Raw genomic sequence first — 19175 nt, 5'->3', positions numbered from 1 at the left:
TGTCTGAGTATGGCAAATGAAGGGCAGTGCCCCCTCTGCCATCCAGATCTTTTTTGTCTTATTTGATTCCTTTTCTGCCCCATGTCCCAAATTCAGTGGTCGTCCATCCTTTCTTCCATGTATTTATAATTTACATGTCTTTTTATGCATATCTGTATGACGTCTGTGGACACTCATTTTATAACATTAACTCTGTATTATTTGATTGTTCATTAGCAGGTTTAAGTTAGTACAAAATGTTGTTTATTTTCACCAGCTTCAAGATGCACACTGCTACAGCAATTAGTTTTATCTCTTACACTCCATACCATCCTAGCACATCTGAATAATTTAAAATCAGCTCCCCAGAGTCCAATTTATAGCTTAACATTTAGAAATGTTGTACTAGTAAAGGTGCTTGCCAAACTCCAACATATAGTACTTACAGCGACCCACTACACTATAATTTAAACTTCCTAACCAACAGACCACAACTTTGCAGATCAGCAGCCTCCCTTCCTCTACGATGACCCTCAATATAAAAAAAAATACAGGTACTCCACTGGATAGTATGTGATCAGACACAATGGCAATGTTAAATTTGCCTATGGCACTGCCATCATAGGCCTGATCACCAGCATTGTTGAGACAGCTTAAAATACGGCTACCTGCTGACTCATTGGACCCAGGAAAGCTATCTTACACTTAATGTTAGCAAAACTAAGGTCACTTAAGAAAGCAGGTTACACTACCATCTGTATTTGAGGGGATGCTATGGAGAGGCTGAGCAGCTTTAAATTTCTTGTAGTGAATATCACTAATGACCTGAAGTGGGAAGAGCACATTTCGACTATTGTCAAATTCACCAATGTCTTTACTTCCTCAGATGTCTAACAAGTGCACAATGAAGTCCATCTTCAGGGCAGCATCACATCCTGGTAGGTCACACATGCTTGACTCACTGGAGATTGGGGAAGGCCATCCAAAATATTTCCAGAACCCAGTTGCCTTCTGTTCAGGATATCTATAAGACACACTTGCAAAATTATTACACACTCAGCTATCTTGCAAGGTTCTGGAAGCTGGATGATATTTGTTTGTGATTGTAGTTTGTGTTTTTCTGTAATTTGTCTTCAAGTTGTAAAGGCTTAGGTATATGAACCGAGGAAAGCACCTGCAGTATGGGGGGAGGGGGAGGGGCATGGAGTGGAGATTATATTATGGCGATGAAGAGATTCTTGCTGAACTCTTTATTACTAGGACATTATCAATAGCATTGTGTGGTAATGTTGTAAAGATGATTTAAAGTTGATTCATTCAAAGCAAAAAACTGGTAAAAATTTTGGCATAAAAGAGTAAAATTATTATTTAATTATTCTACAATGGGTCTGCTAACCAAAAAATAAAAGTTTGTTATTACTTTTGCTCACTGAAAAGCACAGTCTTATGTTAGTTTGTTTCTAGTAAATTTAAAAAAAAACAACTTTTCCTTGAGTTATAGAGAAAATCTGGGTTTATTCTATTCTTTCATAATCTTACATGAACAATGAAGAGGATCTGCATATCATCACATCAGAAAGTTTCTTATCCTGTTTGGTATATGGCTTAAATGCACGGCAAAGCAAGCTGTGCATTTAGTTTTCAAAAAGCTTTTGAAAGCAAGCAGTCCCGGTCTCAAGTTTGCAAAGCTGGTTTTGAATCTGACCTATGACTTCTGGTGCATTACTGCCTTTCTAGCAGCTCTGAGAGGGACATCAAGCCCATTTTGTGTCATACCAGCACTGTCATCAGTCAGCTGAACATGTTGGTAGTAACACAGAGGCACATATAGCCATGCATAGCCTGTAAGGTAATGTGGTCTGCCACATTTGTGCCAGCCATGAGAAACACTTGAATACCAATGTCAATGGTGCCATCCCACACTCATGAAAATCAGGGGCCACATTATATGTGTCATGGCATAAGCTGTCAAGTAAGACTAAGACCAAGCTTCAAAGGCTAGGGGTGCGTGGATTTTTGTGTGACAGAAAGAAAAGCGTTACAATTTTAGATAGATAGATAGATAGATAGATAGATAGATAGATAGATAGATAGATAGATAGATAGATAGATAGATAGATAGATAGATAGATAGATAGATAGATAGATAGATAGATAGATAGATAGATAGATAGATAGATAGATAGAAAAAACTTAAGTTTTTATGTTGACTTGAAAGTTGTCTTAAAACTGCTTTGCATACTAGTTTAATGTTGTTATCCATATCAGACTTGTTACAAATTAATCACTATTGTCTAAAACTTTAAACTTATTTAAAAATGTTGAATTTTGTAAATCTCAAGGCTGCCACAGTCAATTTATGTGGCCATGGCATACTGTATTTCACATATACAGCTTTTAGTCATGAAAGCGTTGATGGAGCAAACAAATCAATAAATGGCTATGCTTCCTAAACTGTATCCAAATTAGTTTTTGAACAAGTTTTATTTTTAGCACTTTTTTGGAAACCTTATAAAAATCTGTGGAGCTAAATAATTTTTAGCTGTGTCCCATGCTAGTCTCATATTTTAAATTCTTCTGTTATATCTGATTGTACCAGTTTGGATCAACAAGACCAGTGTGATTTATTGACAACTCTGCTTTAGCTTTTAATTCATCTTGTAAAATGGTTTTAGTCTGCCCCTCTCAAAATTCGCTGCCAAAAGTGAAGATGAGTTCCATGGTTCCATGACACCACACAGCAGCTGCAGCATGCCTTTAGGATTGCTGAACGATGATGGAAGAAAGACAAGCTGACAATATCTGCGCAGAATTTTAGAATTTATCTGTTTAACTTCCAGGAGGCAAAGAAATATAAACATGGCTGTTTCTCCAATTTGTCATTCCTGTCTTATTTAAGGCAATTAATGCAGCAGTTCACCCCTGTTCAGAGATGGGTTTAAATAGTACTATTCATTCATGTGAGCAGCTTGTTTCATTTTTTGTCAGTAAAATCAATATTATCTCTCTGGCATTGTACCAACTGGCTATGTAGTTCCTGTTGTCAATCGTGATACTGTTTTGGACTCCTTTGATGTTGTATCACTTTCACAGCTGAAAAGTATTATTGACATATTAACACCTACTTTCTGTTGATGTTGTTCCAAGATAACTTTTACTGGAGGCATTTTATGTCCTGGCCCACTATTGTTAGCATCTATAAATGATTCTTATTAGTATGGGTGTTAATCATCTTAACTCTAATAATTTATATGAGATCAACCAACCCGACTTTAGGCATTATCAAAGGGTTAAGACTATGGTCCTAAAATTATTTAATGACATTTGTTTTATTATTGACTTCTAGATCTTTTAGACGTTTTTGACACTATTGATCATGAGATCATGCTGTTGCGGCTTTAGCTTCTAGTGGGGATCAAAGGGTTGCTCTTCATTTGTTCCGGTCATATCTTACTGGTAGACATTTTTCAGTGGCTCTCAATTCTTCTTTTTTGTCTATTGCTCCTGTTAAATGTGATGTTCCTCAGGGATCCATTTTGGGTCCTATTTTATTCTCTATATATCTTCATTCTATAGGAGCCATTTTTAGGAAGTTTAATGTTTCTTTTCATAGATAGATAGATAGATAGATACTTTATTAATCCCAAGGGGAAATTCACATACTCCAGCAGCACCTTACTGATACAAAAAACAATATTAAATTAAAGATTGATAATAATGCAGGTAAAAACAGACAATAACTTTATATAATGTTAACGTTTACCCCCCCAGGTGGAATTGAAGAGTCGCATAGTTTAGGGGAGGAACGATCCCCTCAGTCTGTCAGTGAAGCAGGACAGTGACAGCAGTCTGTCGCTGAAGCTGCTCCTCTGTCTAGAGATGACACTGTTTAGTGGATGCAGTGGATTTTCCATAATTGATAGGAGCCTGCTGAGTGCCCGTCGCTCTGCCACAGATGTCAAACTGTCTAGCTCCATGCCAACAATAGAGCCTGCCTTCCTCACCAGTTTGTCCAGGCGTGAGGCGTCTTTCTTCTTAATGCTGCCTCTCCAGCACACCACCGCGTAGAAGAGGGCGCTCGCCACAACCGTCTGATAGAACATCTGCAGCATTTTATTGCAGATGTTGAAGGACGCCAGCCTTCTAAGGAAGTATAACTGGCTCTCTCCTTTCTTACACAGAGCATCAGTATTGGCAGTCCAGTCTAATTTATCATCCAGCTGCACTCCCAGGTATTTATAGGTCTTTATATAGTTATGTTATCAGTCTTGTTATGCTTTTATATTTATATTCCTGTGTGCAACTCTGCAATGAAGATGATGATCATCATGCCGGAGAGACAAGATGTTCCTCACGCCTACCCGGATGGGCCGCCTCAAATTAGGTGCCTCAGCACCACACCAGTTCTGATCTCCAACAGGCCTGACCCCATTGGCTCTCAGACAGTTTTGACTTTTCCGGGGATGGGCTCCCAAGGGCTTTCCTCCATTCCCTTCATAATGCGAGCATCCTTTGTATGAGCTGCTGCAGCAGAGCTACTCCCGCATTGAGCAGAAAGGAGTCCTGTCTGTCATCTCAGAGCTGTGTGAAGTTTTTTTATGGTTTCTGGAATGCCAGTCCTACCACCAATCCCCATGATTTCCCTGCAAGTTGGAGGACAGCTTGCAAGACCAGGGGCCTCATGTATAACGGCGTGCGTAGAACTCACACTATAACATGGCGTAAGCACAAATGCGGGAATGTGCGTACGCACAGAAAAATCCAGATGCAGGAATCTGTACACACACAAACTTTCACGTTCTTCCACTACATAAATCCCGATCAGCGTGAAAAGTAACGCACGTGCACGCGCCTTCTGTCCCGCCCCAACTCCTCCCAGAATTACGCCTCTTTGAATATGCAAATCAATATAAATAGCCTTCTGTGAAAAGACAATGGGAAAAGCACGGGGGAAAATATAAGAATTTCGGCGAATACCAAGTGGAGGCAAAGGAAAAACGTACTATTTGTTGGTTTAAACAGTGGTATAATCAACAAAAGAAAGTTGATCGAGTGACAGAGTGTCGGAGAAACTCGAAAGATCCAAGTTCACAAAGTCGCACAGTGCCCAAAATAAAAAAGAAATCACATATCAAAGTCGCCGTGAAAAGGCGAGTCGTAGCCCACCGTCTGAGTGTCATATGAAAGCTTATTAGGGTACAGACAAAACAAATAGGCACACAGTGGGGAAAAAAGCACGAAATGTCAACTTTAATCTCGAAATTTCCACTTTAATCACGTAGTTTATTTTGCCATTAAAGTAGAACATCATAAACTTCATCTTAAAATCGTTTATTTTACTAGTTTCTCAAGTAGCACGTTAAATGCTTTGTTCTGTATTTGATCTTCTATGTGCCCTATGTGTGTGAATCACTACGCGCTTCCGTTCTTTCTCTTTCTCCGACAGGACACAGAATCCATTACATTCGTGATATTACAGCTCTCTGAATAATTAAAATACTGAGATCTATACTTGATATCATTTTCATGATGATAGGAATGAAAGCATGTTATTAAACATGGGAACACAGTGGCGCAGTGATTGTTCATATCTCATGCAAGAGTCTTGCTGCGCCATGTGCAACCTTCGATTAAATAATTTATTACAGAAGTACTGTCTCTTTCAAACATACTAACCCCCAATTCCTGTCCTAACTTTTCTTTCTCCAAATGCCCAATCGTCACACAATCAGCTCTGTAATAGACGTTAAGCCATCTGTAAGCTTAGAACGCGATTCTTCAAAACTTTTAAGGAACATTGAAATATCTTCGTAGTACATGTTTAATTATTCTATCCGTCTATCTTTCCAGTGTCGCGTCAGCGCAAGAATACAACGCAATGCAGGAACAATCCCTGAACTAGCTAGCGCTGCGGCACCGTGTCCTCACATGTTTAATTATTAACAATACAGATTATTTAAATGAAGTTAAAGTTTTAGCTGTATAATATAATCAACATTTTTTGCTGCATTTCATCTTAAAAAAAATATCGTCATCATATGTAAATACACGCTTCATAAAGTGGCGCAGGTTGTGCAATATTATAACTGTAGTGCAAGTTTACAGTGAGGTAATTGTACTTATAAGTACAAACAGTTCTACAAGGAGCACTTGATGGACTGATTGAGTGCGTTTAGAGTTCTTGGGATGAAACTTTTTCTAAACTGCGAAGTCCGTACAGGGAAGTCTCTGAAGCGTTTTGCCGTGGCTGAGGCAGCGTCTGCTTCATGCTGTGTACCAATAATTCTCTTTCCGATCAGCTGCTGCTGTGAGTCCCCACTCAGATACAGTGATATAAATACTCCGAGTGGTGCAGTGAGAGTAATATGGAAAAAGGTGATCTGCTGTGGCAACACCTAACGGGAGCAGCTGAAAGAAGAAGAAGATTCAGTGAGAGTTACAACGCTAAAGCAGTTATGGTATTTGGAATACTATGGCTATTTCCTGGACCATTATATTGCTGCAGGTTAATTACAATCAGATACATTACACTAATAAACAATATGCAGTTAGTTTCAGTGTATTTATAAAGCCGCGTCAGGAATGTGGATCTAAGAAAGAAAGGGTGACCACGCAGGAACAGTAGCACTGCTTTGACGCTGGATGCCGCCAGTCTGCAAAACCGAGCGGAGAAATTGCGTACTCCACGGTATGAGTTACCGTGGAAATGTGCGTGGCTTTACGCCAAGTTTAGGTTTTATACATCGCGATTTGAGCGTGGAAAGGTTCGTACGCAACATTTCTGTGCATACGCACCGTTTATACATGAGGCCCCTGATGTAGTTTAATGTCATACCAAGTGACATTCATGTCTCCTCTTCCTGTGAAGTTAGTAGATGGATTGGGAGATCATGGAGGGTCATGAGGAATGGGGTGTGTGGCGCTCCCGAAATCTATGCCAAAGGACGAAGGTCCAAGTCTTTAGAATCCTGGTGCTTCCTGTCTTGCTGTATGGTTGCAAGACATGGACTTTATCCAGTGACCTGAGACGAAGACTGGATTCCTTCTGTACTGTGTCTCTTAGGAGAATCCTTGGGTACCACTGTTTGACTTTGTGTCGAATGAGCGCTTGCTCACGGAGTCCCAAATGAGGCACGTTGCCTGCATTGTGGGGAAGTGTCAGTTACGGCACTACAGCCATGTGGTTCGATTCCCCGAGGGTCATCTGGTTCGCAGGATCCAAATTGTTGAGAACCCAAGTGCTGGACCAGCCCACGGGGATGCCCACATAACACCTGGCCGTGACAGATAGATGGTCATTTCCAGAAGGTGGGACTTGACCACATGTCTGCCTGAAGGACAGAATCCTGAGCTGTTTCATCATGTGGTGTGTGCGGTAATGCGATGTACCAGTGCATGATCCCAACCTGACCTGACCTGAAATCTGCAATGAATCAGTTTCACAACTGTCTTGAAGAACTAAGATCCTGGATGACGGACAATTTTCTTGATCTCAATCATAATAAAATGGAGGTGCTGATAGTTGGTCCTTCAGCGAAAGCTCAAATTGGTTTTGAACTTCTTGGGACTTCCATGGACTTTTAGAAACTTCAAGTTTGGAATCTTGGGGTTGTTTTTGACAGTAACATCTCTTTTGAGAAACAGCTTAATTCTTTTGGTCAAGAGTTGCTTTTTCCAGCTTTGTCTTTTAGCCAAAGTTAAGCTTTTTTATCTCCTAGGGATCTTGAAAAAGTTACTTACGCTTTTGTCTTTTCACTGCTTCATTACTGCAACTGGGATCAGCAAATCACTGACACAAAGTTTGCATTTGGTTTAGGATGCTGCTGCTCTTTTTTTGGTGGGAGCAATAAAGTGTACCTCTGTATCTCCAATTTTAGCCTCTTTACACTGGCTGCCAGCTAGTTTCAGAATGGACTTTAAAATTTTGCAGCTGGTTTTTAAATCAATACATGGGTATGCTTCCATCTATTTATCTAAATTATGTATTATATGCCAGCCAGAGCTTAGATCTACTGTTCAGTTGTCTCTTGTGGTCCCTCATAATAAGTGTAAAACTAGGGGTGACAGAGCTTTTGCAGCCTTTGCACCTCATCTGTTGAATGCTTTACCTTTCTACATTAAGGATGCACCATCAACTGATCTGTTTAAAACTAGAATGAAGGCATTTTTATTCTATAGCTTTCCATGGTCTTCAGTGATACTAGTAATTCTATCATCATAGTTACTATTGGTTATATTATATTTTATTGTATTTATTTTTATTTTATTTTTATTGTATGTTCTATGTAAAATGCTTTGGCTACAGCATTGCTGATGTTGTTTTAAATGTCCTAAATAAATTGACTTTGACATTGTTTAACATGTGTAAGTTTTGCTTGTTGGAGGGCACAATACATTTCTAAACAAATCTCTTTGTACATATGTTCTAGTACATAAGTACATATTTCTGACTGGGAATTGTTGAAAAAAAATGTGGTTAATGCTATATCCACACATGCATTTCCTAACTTGCTTATCCAGGCAAGGGTTGCAAGGTGCCTGAAGCCAATCCCAAAATGTGTTTACCACTGGGCAGCAAATAAACATGCTCAGGGCACCAGTCCATCACTGAGTGAACACACACAGGCTAGTTTAGCATCTCCAATTCATCCAACCTTGTCTTTGGGCTGTTGGAGAAAACCGAAGCACCCAGAAGAAACCCAGACAGACATGAGGAAAACATGCAAACTCTACACAGCGAGAACTGAGGACATGATCCTCTGTCTCCTTGTTATGGTCTCTCATCACTGTGCCACTTTGCCGCCCCATCAACGCTTTATTATTCATATATCCCATGTTGTAAGTTTACTAATTGGAAATCTCTAGTTATAACTTCCATGTATTGGAGTGTATATCAAGAAAGTAATTGTGTTTCTTAACATTATTGTTTTAATGAAGTACTTTCTGTTTGAAACACGGAATGCTAATATGGTTTGGTACTTTTATCATAATGTAACTTATTTAAAAATCTTTCAAGACAGTAACAGTATTATTTACCTGCAAGGTTTTAGAAACATTAATTTAAACAGCTTAAAATGCTTAGATGGCATACATCTAAGACTGGAAGACATTTATGATTTTCTCAAATAACATAAATTGCAGTAATTCCTACAGTGGGTATCGCTTGAGCAACGCTGTCTTTTATGTCAGTTCATTCTTGCAGTGGGTGTAGGCATCTCATTATGTTGAAAACATGCTGAGATGTCATAAAAATGCTGTAATGTGAGTATTTTACAATGGGTGTTCTGTGACTGATGTTGTGGGTATGCCGTAATGCTGTGGGTGGTACGTGGCTGATGTCTTACATATTGCAGACTACAGTTATGCTCCATTGAGAATTTCAGATAATTAAAAAGTGTTAGCTATCAGTAAAATGCATCTCTCATTAATTTGTATGAAACATTGTTGATTCAACTCAAAATTGTACGTCACATACATTTCCCTTGCCTCAGACTATAACAAATGTACCTGGTTGAAGGGTCCAGGTGTAAGTACTATCATCAAGGATCTATTAGTTACATACTTTTATGTTATCATTCTTAACAAAAGCATCTTTTTGTTTTAATAACAAAAATGATCAATAAAGTGGTTATTCATCTATGTTGAGTGTGGTATTTTAAGAGAATGTGATAATGGTAGTATAATTTCTTGTAAATAATAAAAATTGATTTGGTCTTATTAACCATTAATCAATGATTCACAAAGCATTTGTCTCCAAGGTGAAGTTAGTTTAGTATTTTGCATTGCACAGAGATAAATAACTACTTTACAGATGGTTTGTAAGTGCTATTCAAATCAAAAAAAGCCCTTATTAATGTCACTAAATACAGTGACAGCTGCAACTAATAGATACATTATAGGTAGGACCTAATCCAAAGTTACAATTACAAGTAATTTGCAATAAAATATACACTGCTAACATGTCAAATTATCTAGCCCATCTGTCATAATGCATTTGAGAAGAGACTTTGTATTTTATTTAAAATTACGAAAAATCAAATTTATTTTACGAGGAACCTTCTAAAACCTTTGTAGAGAGTGGTGGACATTTATTACAGTTTTTTGTATTATTTAAGCATATCTCAATTGCTGCAAGCCCCCTCAGTATCTTTGAGTGATTCCTTCATTTTTTTTATTTTCTGATTGTATTGCTTTCCAGATAGGAGGGCAGAGGATGTTGGATTTGATTTGAAAAAAATGTAGCAATGAACGTTTAACAGGTATCTTACTGATTCATTGCAATGTAATTAAAAAAATTAAAGGTAATGAGTATGAGTAATGAGTAATGAGAAATGAGTAAGTAGCATATAAAAAACAAACAAAATGTTTTAGTAACCAAAGGTAATGGATGGATTCAATGACCATCCATTCTTTTTGAGCTTTTACAAAATCCACTTCCTGTAAATTATATTTTTTTAGAGTAAACATAAGACTACACTTATTAAAAAATATATTAAAAAAATGTCTTCAATTGAAATTTGTATATTTAAAACTATCAAGAAGACATTTAAATATTATTTTTGCATATTTTGAGATTTCTGAAAAACATTTTAATAGATCTTAAAATTTACAGAATCTAAGAGAGCATTTTTACATAATTAGTCTCAATATATATCAAAATTAAAGGATACAATAAAAAAAAACAGAAGAAATGTCAAAATATTGTTTTTTTAATATATCAGACATACTTATAAACATACATACATATATAAAGTGTATAGTTACCTTTTTGTTCAACTTCTGTCGAAGACATTTGAAGCACAAAAAGAAAAATGAAAATAGAAAATAGATTAATATTGCAATTACACTGGGATCTTTTTATTAATATCAGTATACAGTACATTTTTTACTAGATTTTCTAAATCAAAAGTAATTACTTATTATAAAGTACAATAAACTGCAGTGGCAAAAAGTTACTTCTTTCACAAAAATAAGAAGTGTGCTCTTCTGCAACAAAGTCACTGAATAATCTATTTTACTCATTTTTCATTGTAAAAATAATACATTCATTTTGTCACTTTAAGTTTTTATTAAAAATGAAGAAATATCTAACATAATTTGTCTTTGGTCATTAAATTAAGAAAAGCTGAAATTTTAAAAATGGTGTGTATTATCTACTTTTCAGCTTACAATATATATATATTATATATATATATGGCTCTTACATACTCTTGAAACAAAATAAAATTGTTCTTACTGTAGGAACATGTCTTTTATGGATTGGTAAGGTAATCTATAGTGCACATCTGTGTGTGTGTTTGTACATATATATATGTAAATACTGCTAAGCATGCCTGCTAGAAGCACCTTCCAGGCTCTGAGAAGGTAAGTAATATCAACTTGGAACAAAAGTGGGTGCTGGTGCTAAATATTTCTTCTCTCTCCACCACAGTTTCGAGAAGACAACTGAGGTTTGGTGCCTAGCCCTGCCCACAATGCCAGGAGAAGGCTCCACCCTTTCCATCTTTGACACTATAAAAATTGGAGTTTAATCAGAAGGAGACATCATTTTTTAACCTGGACCTCATCAGGGACAGAGCACCTGCTGAAGTACTATACCTTTAGGCTGCTAAAAGCATCTGTACTTTGAATGACAAAGGCACTCGTTTTTTCCCTTCTTTCCGTATGAACAAATATGGTTGTCCTTTTGACACCCCAGTCATTTTTGTGGCATCCTTGGTCTTTTCACCAGGGGCCTCCTGTATAACGTCACGTGTAGAATTCACACTAAAATATGGTGTATGGACAAAAGTGGAAATGTGCGTACACACAACGAAGTTCAGATGCACAAAACCATTCGTAAGCCAGGGAAGAAAGAGAAGCAGAAAGAACCACAAAAATGTGACCTTAAGAAACTGAATGCCACATACATTGAGTGTGTTGGCCAGCATCATCTATGACAGCTCCTGAAGTAGCCAGATTGTATATTTTGACATTTCCACACCCACTTACCTTTATATTTTGCTTCTTCCTTCTGGTATATTAAGAATGTTAAATCTATAATGGCTGAATACAACTGTACTCTTACTTGCATTTAGCATTTGCTCTATCTTGCTGCCTGAGGGTATAAATGAATAAAGAGGAGACATCAAGTACAAATTCAATCACTTCTGGATGTAGACCAAACCTGTAAGCCAAACTGCAAGTGCTGTCTTTCCTTCTAGGCTAGGTTATTGTAAGGATAAGAAAACAAGAGTTAAGGTGACGGACATATGTGTATATCTGTGTAACACGGAACATGGGCATAGGAATAAAAGTACAGTCAATTTCAACTTTGGCAAGTGTAATGTTCCTAGAAAAAGGCAATAACAAAATGGCCTAACTATTAGTGCATCTTGTGTGCACAGGCAGTTTTCAGCATATCTTCAGTCTAGATTTGTCTTTGCTACCACATGGTCTTTGAATGGAGTATGAAAACAGGGCATATGCCTATCTCCATATAGCTGGTGAATTGTCTCTTTATGGCCAGATGGTGGGAAAGAGAGGGGAGAAGAGAGAAGAGACTGAGGGGGAGGGTGACCCTTGTCTTATGCTGGTGTAGTTTCTTTTGGTATATCAATGTGTGTAGGCATCCAATCCTATTTCAGCCAAAATCAAATTCCAATGACTGATAGATTAAGTCTACTTCCCTTCTTGAGCCATTTGCTAATGAATGCACTCAGGTATGACCCATCCCTCAGTTGCTTTGTTCAGTTGTAGCCTGTGTCACACACGTGTGGATAGGAGGCAGCTGAAGGGCTTGGAGAAGAATGGTAATACATCTGCCCAGGGGGTGTCAGGGTGCACTAACGCTCTTTCTGAGTTCTCTGCAGACCTTTCCCGGGAAATCCCACCAGGAGCCACTGCCTCGACTCAAGACACGCCACTTCCGGCCCTGGCCCCGAGGACAACATCACTTCCGGCCCCGAGGATGACATCACTTCCCCCAGACTTCCTATAAAGCCTCACTCCTTTCCCCTGGAATTGGACTCCGTCTTGTAAACTTGACTCAACCTCAAACATTTACTTTTTGCAGTCAGGATACAGAATTATACGGGTGGCTGCCCCAAACCTTTGCCATGTCTCGTGTCTCTTCATATCAGACCTGTCAGTAGCCTCCCTGTAGCCAGTTCCTATCCCTGCCAGCTAGGAAGTTTACTGCCTTCCTTAGGGGGATGGCTTAACAAATGTTTTTCACAGAATCCCACCAGGCCAGCCATAATTTTCACATCCTGAGTCAGTACTTAATACTGTCTCTTAAAGATAGGGGGCATTTTTTAGGTAACCATTAAAACAAAGCTGTAAAATAAGCCAAAAAAGTAAAACATGCCTCCTGAAAAATGTTCTAATAATACAGTATATTTAGTTTGTCCAGCTTCTTGACACTTCAATATTACAAATTAAAGACGTACAAAAATTTTCTCAACTTATAACACTTTATAACACCCTAGATATCAAGATTTATAACGCACTGGTGAGGCCTCATCTGGAGTACTATGTACAGTTTTAGTCTCCAGGCTACAAAAGGTACATAGCAGCACTAAAAAAGTCTAGAGACTTTTAACAATGTCTGTCTGTACAGTATCCATTTGAGACAAGCAAAAGTTGCACTGGGAGGTATTTGTAGAGTGGTGTTATACTGTGTATTGACTGGTGCACCCAAAATGAGCATGTTGAAGAAGATTTTGAAAATGAGAATGAGGAAAAAAACCAACTGCCATTTGCTTGCTGCAGCTGAAAGTTTAAAAGTTACCACAGGTTTAAGAAGTGATGGGAGCTAGAATAGTGTGATTCAAAAATCATTCTTTATCACAGAGCATTTCGAGGAAAAGAGGAAGGCCTAAGAGAAGGTTTATGGATATGGTGAGAGAGGATATGGAGGTTGATGTGTGTAACAGAGCAAGATGTAGAGGACAGGAAGAGATGGAAAAAGATGATCCGCTGTGGCAACCCCTAACGGGAGCAGATGAAAGAAAAATAAGAAGATTTGGCAGTTTTTAGTGATTCATATGCACCCATGTTTATTTATTTATTTATTTATTGGGAGATACAATAGCACAATGGCTAATGCTGCTGCATCACCAACCCAGCATCCTGAATATGAATCCTACATCTGGCGGTTTATATAGAGTTGGTAATTTCTCTTCATGATTTGTGGGGTTTTTGTCTAGGTACACACGCTTTTCTCCTCTAAACCTCTAAACACATATACATTACATTAATTTGTGATTTTAAATTGGTGATGTGAGTGGGAGTTTGGCTTTGTGCATGAGTAGACAATGTAATGAACTATTTGGCTGCTTCATGTTTTGGCCTAGCTTTTGCCAGGATACTGCAGACTTTGAACCCCCACAAATATGAATTGGATTATGAAGATTTAAAAATGTTAGGTTATATTCTAAAAAGTGTTTTTGAATCTGGTTTCACTCTTCTCTCAAACAGCATTTATTCTAGTTTATTATTGGGAAATACCTTGAGATGATTTTATTGTTTCATTGTGTTATATGAATAAAATTTATTATTATTAGATGTCAAAACCACCTCACTAATACAATTGGTCATCATTAAACAAAAGATCACTATTAAGTTTACGAATGTCTTTAAGAATTTCTCAATTGACAAAAACTTGTAAGCATTATGAATAATGGAGCATTATAGAAATTTATTCTGAGCCATGGCAAAATTAAACAACTCCATGCTATTGCTTCATACAGAAAAATAGATAACATTACTAAAATTAAAAAAATATATATAGGGCGAGCCAAAATGAAGTACCACATTTCTCAAGGTAATTGTTTTTAGACAGAGGCAGCTGAGTAGTTTTCAGTCAGCAACATGCCTTGGTCCAGTGCGCACTGTGCTTTCACTGTCGAAGCATTCTTCAAAAACAACAAAACCATCATCACTACGCAATGTGCCTTCCAAACACACTTTAGCATTCCTCCTAATGGTGACGTCCCCAATCGGAAAACAATTCTTCAGTGAATGGCTAAATTTAGAGAGATGGGTACAACATTGAACAGAAAATATTCAGGCCATCCTCGGACTGTACGAATGCCGGAAAACATCCAAGCTGTAAAGGCATCAATTTTGCAGTCTCCTAGACATTCAGTGTGCAAACATGCTTCTGCCTTATTTCCAACGCATTTCCAACACGTCTTTAAGGAGGATTTTGCATGAGGACCTTAATTTCCATTCAAACAAAATGATAATAGTGCAGGAACTAACTGAGAGAGACTGGGAGAGCCGTAGAGAGTTGATTGTGAATATTCTGCAAACCGTTTTATTTTTTTGAGGGAGGGGAGCAATGGTCACTGTCACATCAGAATGTTACATTGAAATGCTAGAGACCTTGTTGCGGCCCCAACTGGAAGAAATGGATGTGGTGGATGCCTGGTTTCAACAGGATGGAGCAACAGCTCAGGTTTTGCAGGAGATGTTTCCAGGGAAACTGATCTCCTTGTACAGCGATGTCGGGTAGACTTCACGTTCGCGTGATTTCACTCTGTGCGATTTCTTCATTTAGGGCTATCTCAAGTGGACAGTATACACACACCGAGCTCATCACCTTGAAGCCCTCAAAGACGCTATTTGCCACGAAATCGCAGCTATTCACCCTTAAAATGGCCAAACGAGTCATGCGAGCGTTCAGAAATCATCTCGCAGTGTGTATTGCTAATGATGGCCATCACCTTGAAGACATCATTTTTAAAACACAGTGAAAAAAAATCTATTTTTTATACCCTTTCTTGTGTCATAATGAAATGTATTTTATCTTGTAGCGTTTTTGTAGAATAAACGTTTGAAATGTGGTACTTCTATTTGGCTTATCCTGTATATTTACAATTTTTCAAACACCTGTTTCTGTGTTAATATAAAATGTTTGCCTATAACTTTTTTTGTGAAAAATGAACAATTTTGAGTTTAAGGGAATTTTTTCAGTTTTCAAAGCTAAATACTATGTATAATTAAAGAATACATACTATATGGAACGCATTCATATTGAACTTCAAGGTACTTGTAAGTTCCAGGACATGGGTCTGGGAAGACGTCTGGACCAGCCACCACGGCACACTGGGTTCTATTATTGCATCTGTAAAGAAAAAAAAAATATATATTTATATATATATACATATGTGTTATAAATTATATACCGTATATACAGTCATCCCTCCTCCATCGCGAGGGTTGCGTTCCAGAGCCACCCGCGAAATAAGAAAATCTGCGAAGTAGAAACCATATGTTTATATGGTTATTTTTATATTGTCATGCTTGGGTCACAGATTTGCGCAGAAACACAGGAGGTTGTAGAGAGACAGGAACGTTATTCAAACACTGCAAACAAACATTTGTCTCTTTTTCAAAAGTTTAAACTGTGCTCCATGACCAGACAGAGATGACAGTTCAGTCTCACAATTAAAAGAATGCAAACATATCTTCCTCTTCAAAGGAGCAAACAAGTCAATAGGGCTGTTTGGCTTTTAAGTATGCGAAGCACCGCGGCACAAAGCTGTTGAAGGCGCAGCTCACACCCCCTCCGTCAGGAGCAGAGAGAGAGAGAGAGAGAGAGAGAGAGAGAGAGAGAGAGAGATAGAGAGAGATAGAGAGAGACAGATAAAAAAATCAGTACGTGCCCTTCGTGCTTTTAAGTATGCGAAGCACCATTCAGCATGTTGTTTCAGGAAGCAGCTGCACAAAAGATAGCAACATGAAGATAATCTTTCAGCATTTTTAGACAAGCGTCCTATTGTCTAGGTGTGCGAACAGCCCCCCTGCTCAATCCCCCTACGTCAGGATCAGAGAAAGTCAGCGCAAGAGACAGAGAAAAGTAAGCTGGGTAGCTTCTCAGCCATCTGCCAATAGCGTCCCTTGTATGAAATCAACTGGGCAAAACCAACTGAGGAAGCATGTACCAGAAATTAAAAGACTCATTGTCCTTAGAAACCGGCGAAGCAGCAAAAAATCCGCGATATATATTTAAATATGCTTACATATAAAATCCGCGATGGAGTGAAGCCGCGAAAGGCGAAGCGCGATATAGCGAGGGATTACTGTATAACACAAAACATAAAACAACTGTAGTACAAATATTGGGTTCAAGGAAATTCAAGAAATTGCTTTTCTGTTTCCACAAAATATTCCAATTCACTCTTTGTGAGCTATTAAAAAGTATTAAACTAATTTGCATTCATATTTAAGCATCTAACATGCTTATACTATAAAACATGAACATTTCAAGTTTGGTAGTAAATTATGTATAAAAAGAAAACAGTCTTCATTTAAAAAATATATACTGTATTGCAGCTCCTCTAACGTTTTCCAGTTTGTTTCTATGCCACATTAGCCTTGTTTTACTGCAGAGTGTAGAGTATTTGCTTTGATAGTGCTGTTTATTCAGAGTGTCTTTCAAGAATTGAATTGAATTGAGTTGAAAGTCTTTATTGTCATTGTAAAATAATTACAACAAAATTACAAGCGCCTCTCTAACGGAGTACAAAAAGAAAAAATGACACTACTTTTCATGAAACACAACCAATGCCACAACACATAATACAAGCAAGGAAAAAAACAGTATATTAAAAAGACATTAGATACAAATAACAATGGGGTGTAGCTGCATGAGAACAGCAGCAATATGTATAAGTTTGTTTCCCAGGACTGACTAAAAAAAAATACTTAAACCAACTTAATTTGCTTATTTTTGTTCAATGTATTTATGGCCATTGGAAAGAAACTGTTTATGAATCTAATAGTCCACACTTTCAAAGATCTATAATGCCAATAAAAGGGCAAAGGTGCAAACAGGTGGTGACCAGGGAGTTAAGATCCTTAAATGTGTTTGTGGCTCTAGTGAAATAGTGGGAGCAGGGCAAAACAATATCTTCCAGGGAGGCCAGAAAAAAGAACCTGTGATTTTTTTGTGCTGTGTTTATGACTCTCTGGAGAGCCTTCTTGTATATTGCCATGCATCCAACATACCAAACCGTGATACAGTATGCCAGGATGTTATCAATGGTTGAACAGTAAAAAGCCACCAATAGTTTTTTTCCTGAGCCCTCTCAGAAAGTGCAATCTCTGTTACGCTTTTTTGATGATTGCCGTTGTGTACTCAGAACAGGAAAGGTTCTCTGAAATGTGGGTTCCCAAGAATTTGAAGGTCTGTACCCAGTCACATGGCCTCCGTTGATATAAATAGGAACTGATTCTGTCCTGTGCTTTCTGAAGTCCTGAATACGTTTTTGTGGTGTTCGGTGTTAAGATATTCGCTAAACACCATTTTGTCAGTCTCTGGACCTCGTCTCTGTAAGCCGGCTCATCTCCCTCTATTACAGTGGTGTCATCTGTAAATGTAATGATAGTATTTGTGGGATGGTTTGGAGTGCGGTCATATGTGAACAATGAATAACGTAGTGATCTCAGCACACAGCCTTTTTATAGATCCTGTGCTAAGCAAAAGGGAAGAAGGGAAATTAGGGTCGAGTTTAACACTTTGTGGGCAGTTTGTCACAAAGTCCTTTATCTAGGTGCAGGTAGAGGAGGGGAAGCCAAAGTCTGTCAGCTTGCTTACCAGTATGTCAAGGATTATTGTATTAAATGCTGAACTGCAGTCTACGAAGAGCAGCCTTACATAGCTCTCTCTTTGGTCTACATGGCTCAGCACAGTATACTGTATACATTGGTAGCAATGGCATCTTCTGTTGACCTGTTTGATGCAAAAGCAAACTAATGCTGGTCGAAACAAAATTGGAAGCAGGATTTAATATGCAGTAACACCAATCTCTCAAAGCACTTCATTACTATTATGTGAATACAACCGGTCTATAATCGTTGAAGCTCTCGGTGGCCATTTTATTAGGGACAGAAATAATGATTGATGATTTTAGGCAGGGTGGAATAGTGGCTGATGCCAGAGAAAGATTACAAATCTTTGTAAAGACTCTGGTAAGCTGGTCACCGCATGTTTTGAGTATCTTCTCAGATACTCCAACAGGGCCAACACCCTTCCCTTGAGTTCACCATTCTGAGCACACGTTCTTGCAGATTGAGTGTGTGGGATCTGGAAGCTGGTGTGATGAGTGTGGTCATGTTGGGCCTCTTTACCTCAAACCTGGCAAAGAAATGGTTAATTTCCTCTGCCAGCGAGGCATTGGAGCCGACAGACCTGGTTTGCTGCCCTT

At 38.2% G+C, this 19175-nt stretch overlaps 1 protein-coding gene across 12 annotated transcripts in view; it reads right to left on the bottom strand.

Annotated features, from left to right (window-relative positions):
- adgrl3.1 (adhesion G protein-coupled receptor L3.1) overlaps positions 1–19175 on the bottom strand; it is a 1303645-nt gene that overhangs the window by 952334 nt on the left and 332136 nt on the right. For all 12 annotated transcript variants that reach the window (XM_051927733.1, XM_028802158.2, XM_051927732.1 and 9 more), the window contains exons 4-5: positions 15981–16090; positions 10744–10758 (exon numbers count right to left, since the gene is read on the bottom strand). In XM_051927733.1, coding sequence (XP_051783693.1) covers positions 10744–10758; positions 15981–16090 — 125 coding nt within the window. The remainder of the gene's footprint in view (positions 1–10743; positions 10759–15980; positions 16091–19175) is intronic.

This window comes from Erpetoichthys calabaricus, chromosome 5, assembly GCF_900747795.2.
Source record: "Erpetoichthys calabaricus chromosome 5, fErpCal1.3, whole genome shotgun sequence".
Classification (NCBI taxonomy): Eukaryota; Metazoa; Chordata; class Cladistia; order Polypteriformes; family Polypteridae; genus Erpetoichthys; species Erpetoichthys calabaricus.
Note: the sequence above shows the minus strand (reverse complement) of the source record. Positions and strands in the feature narration are given on the sequence as shown.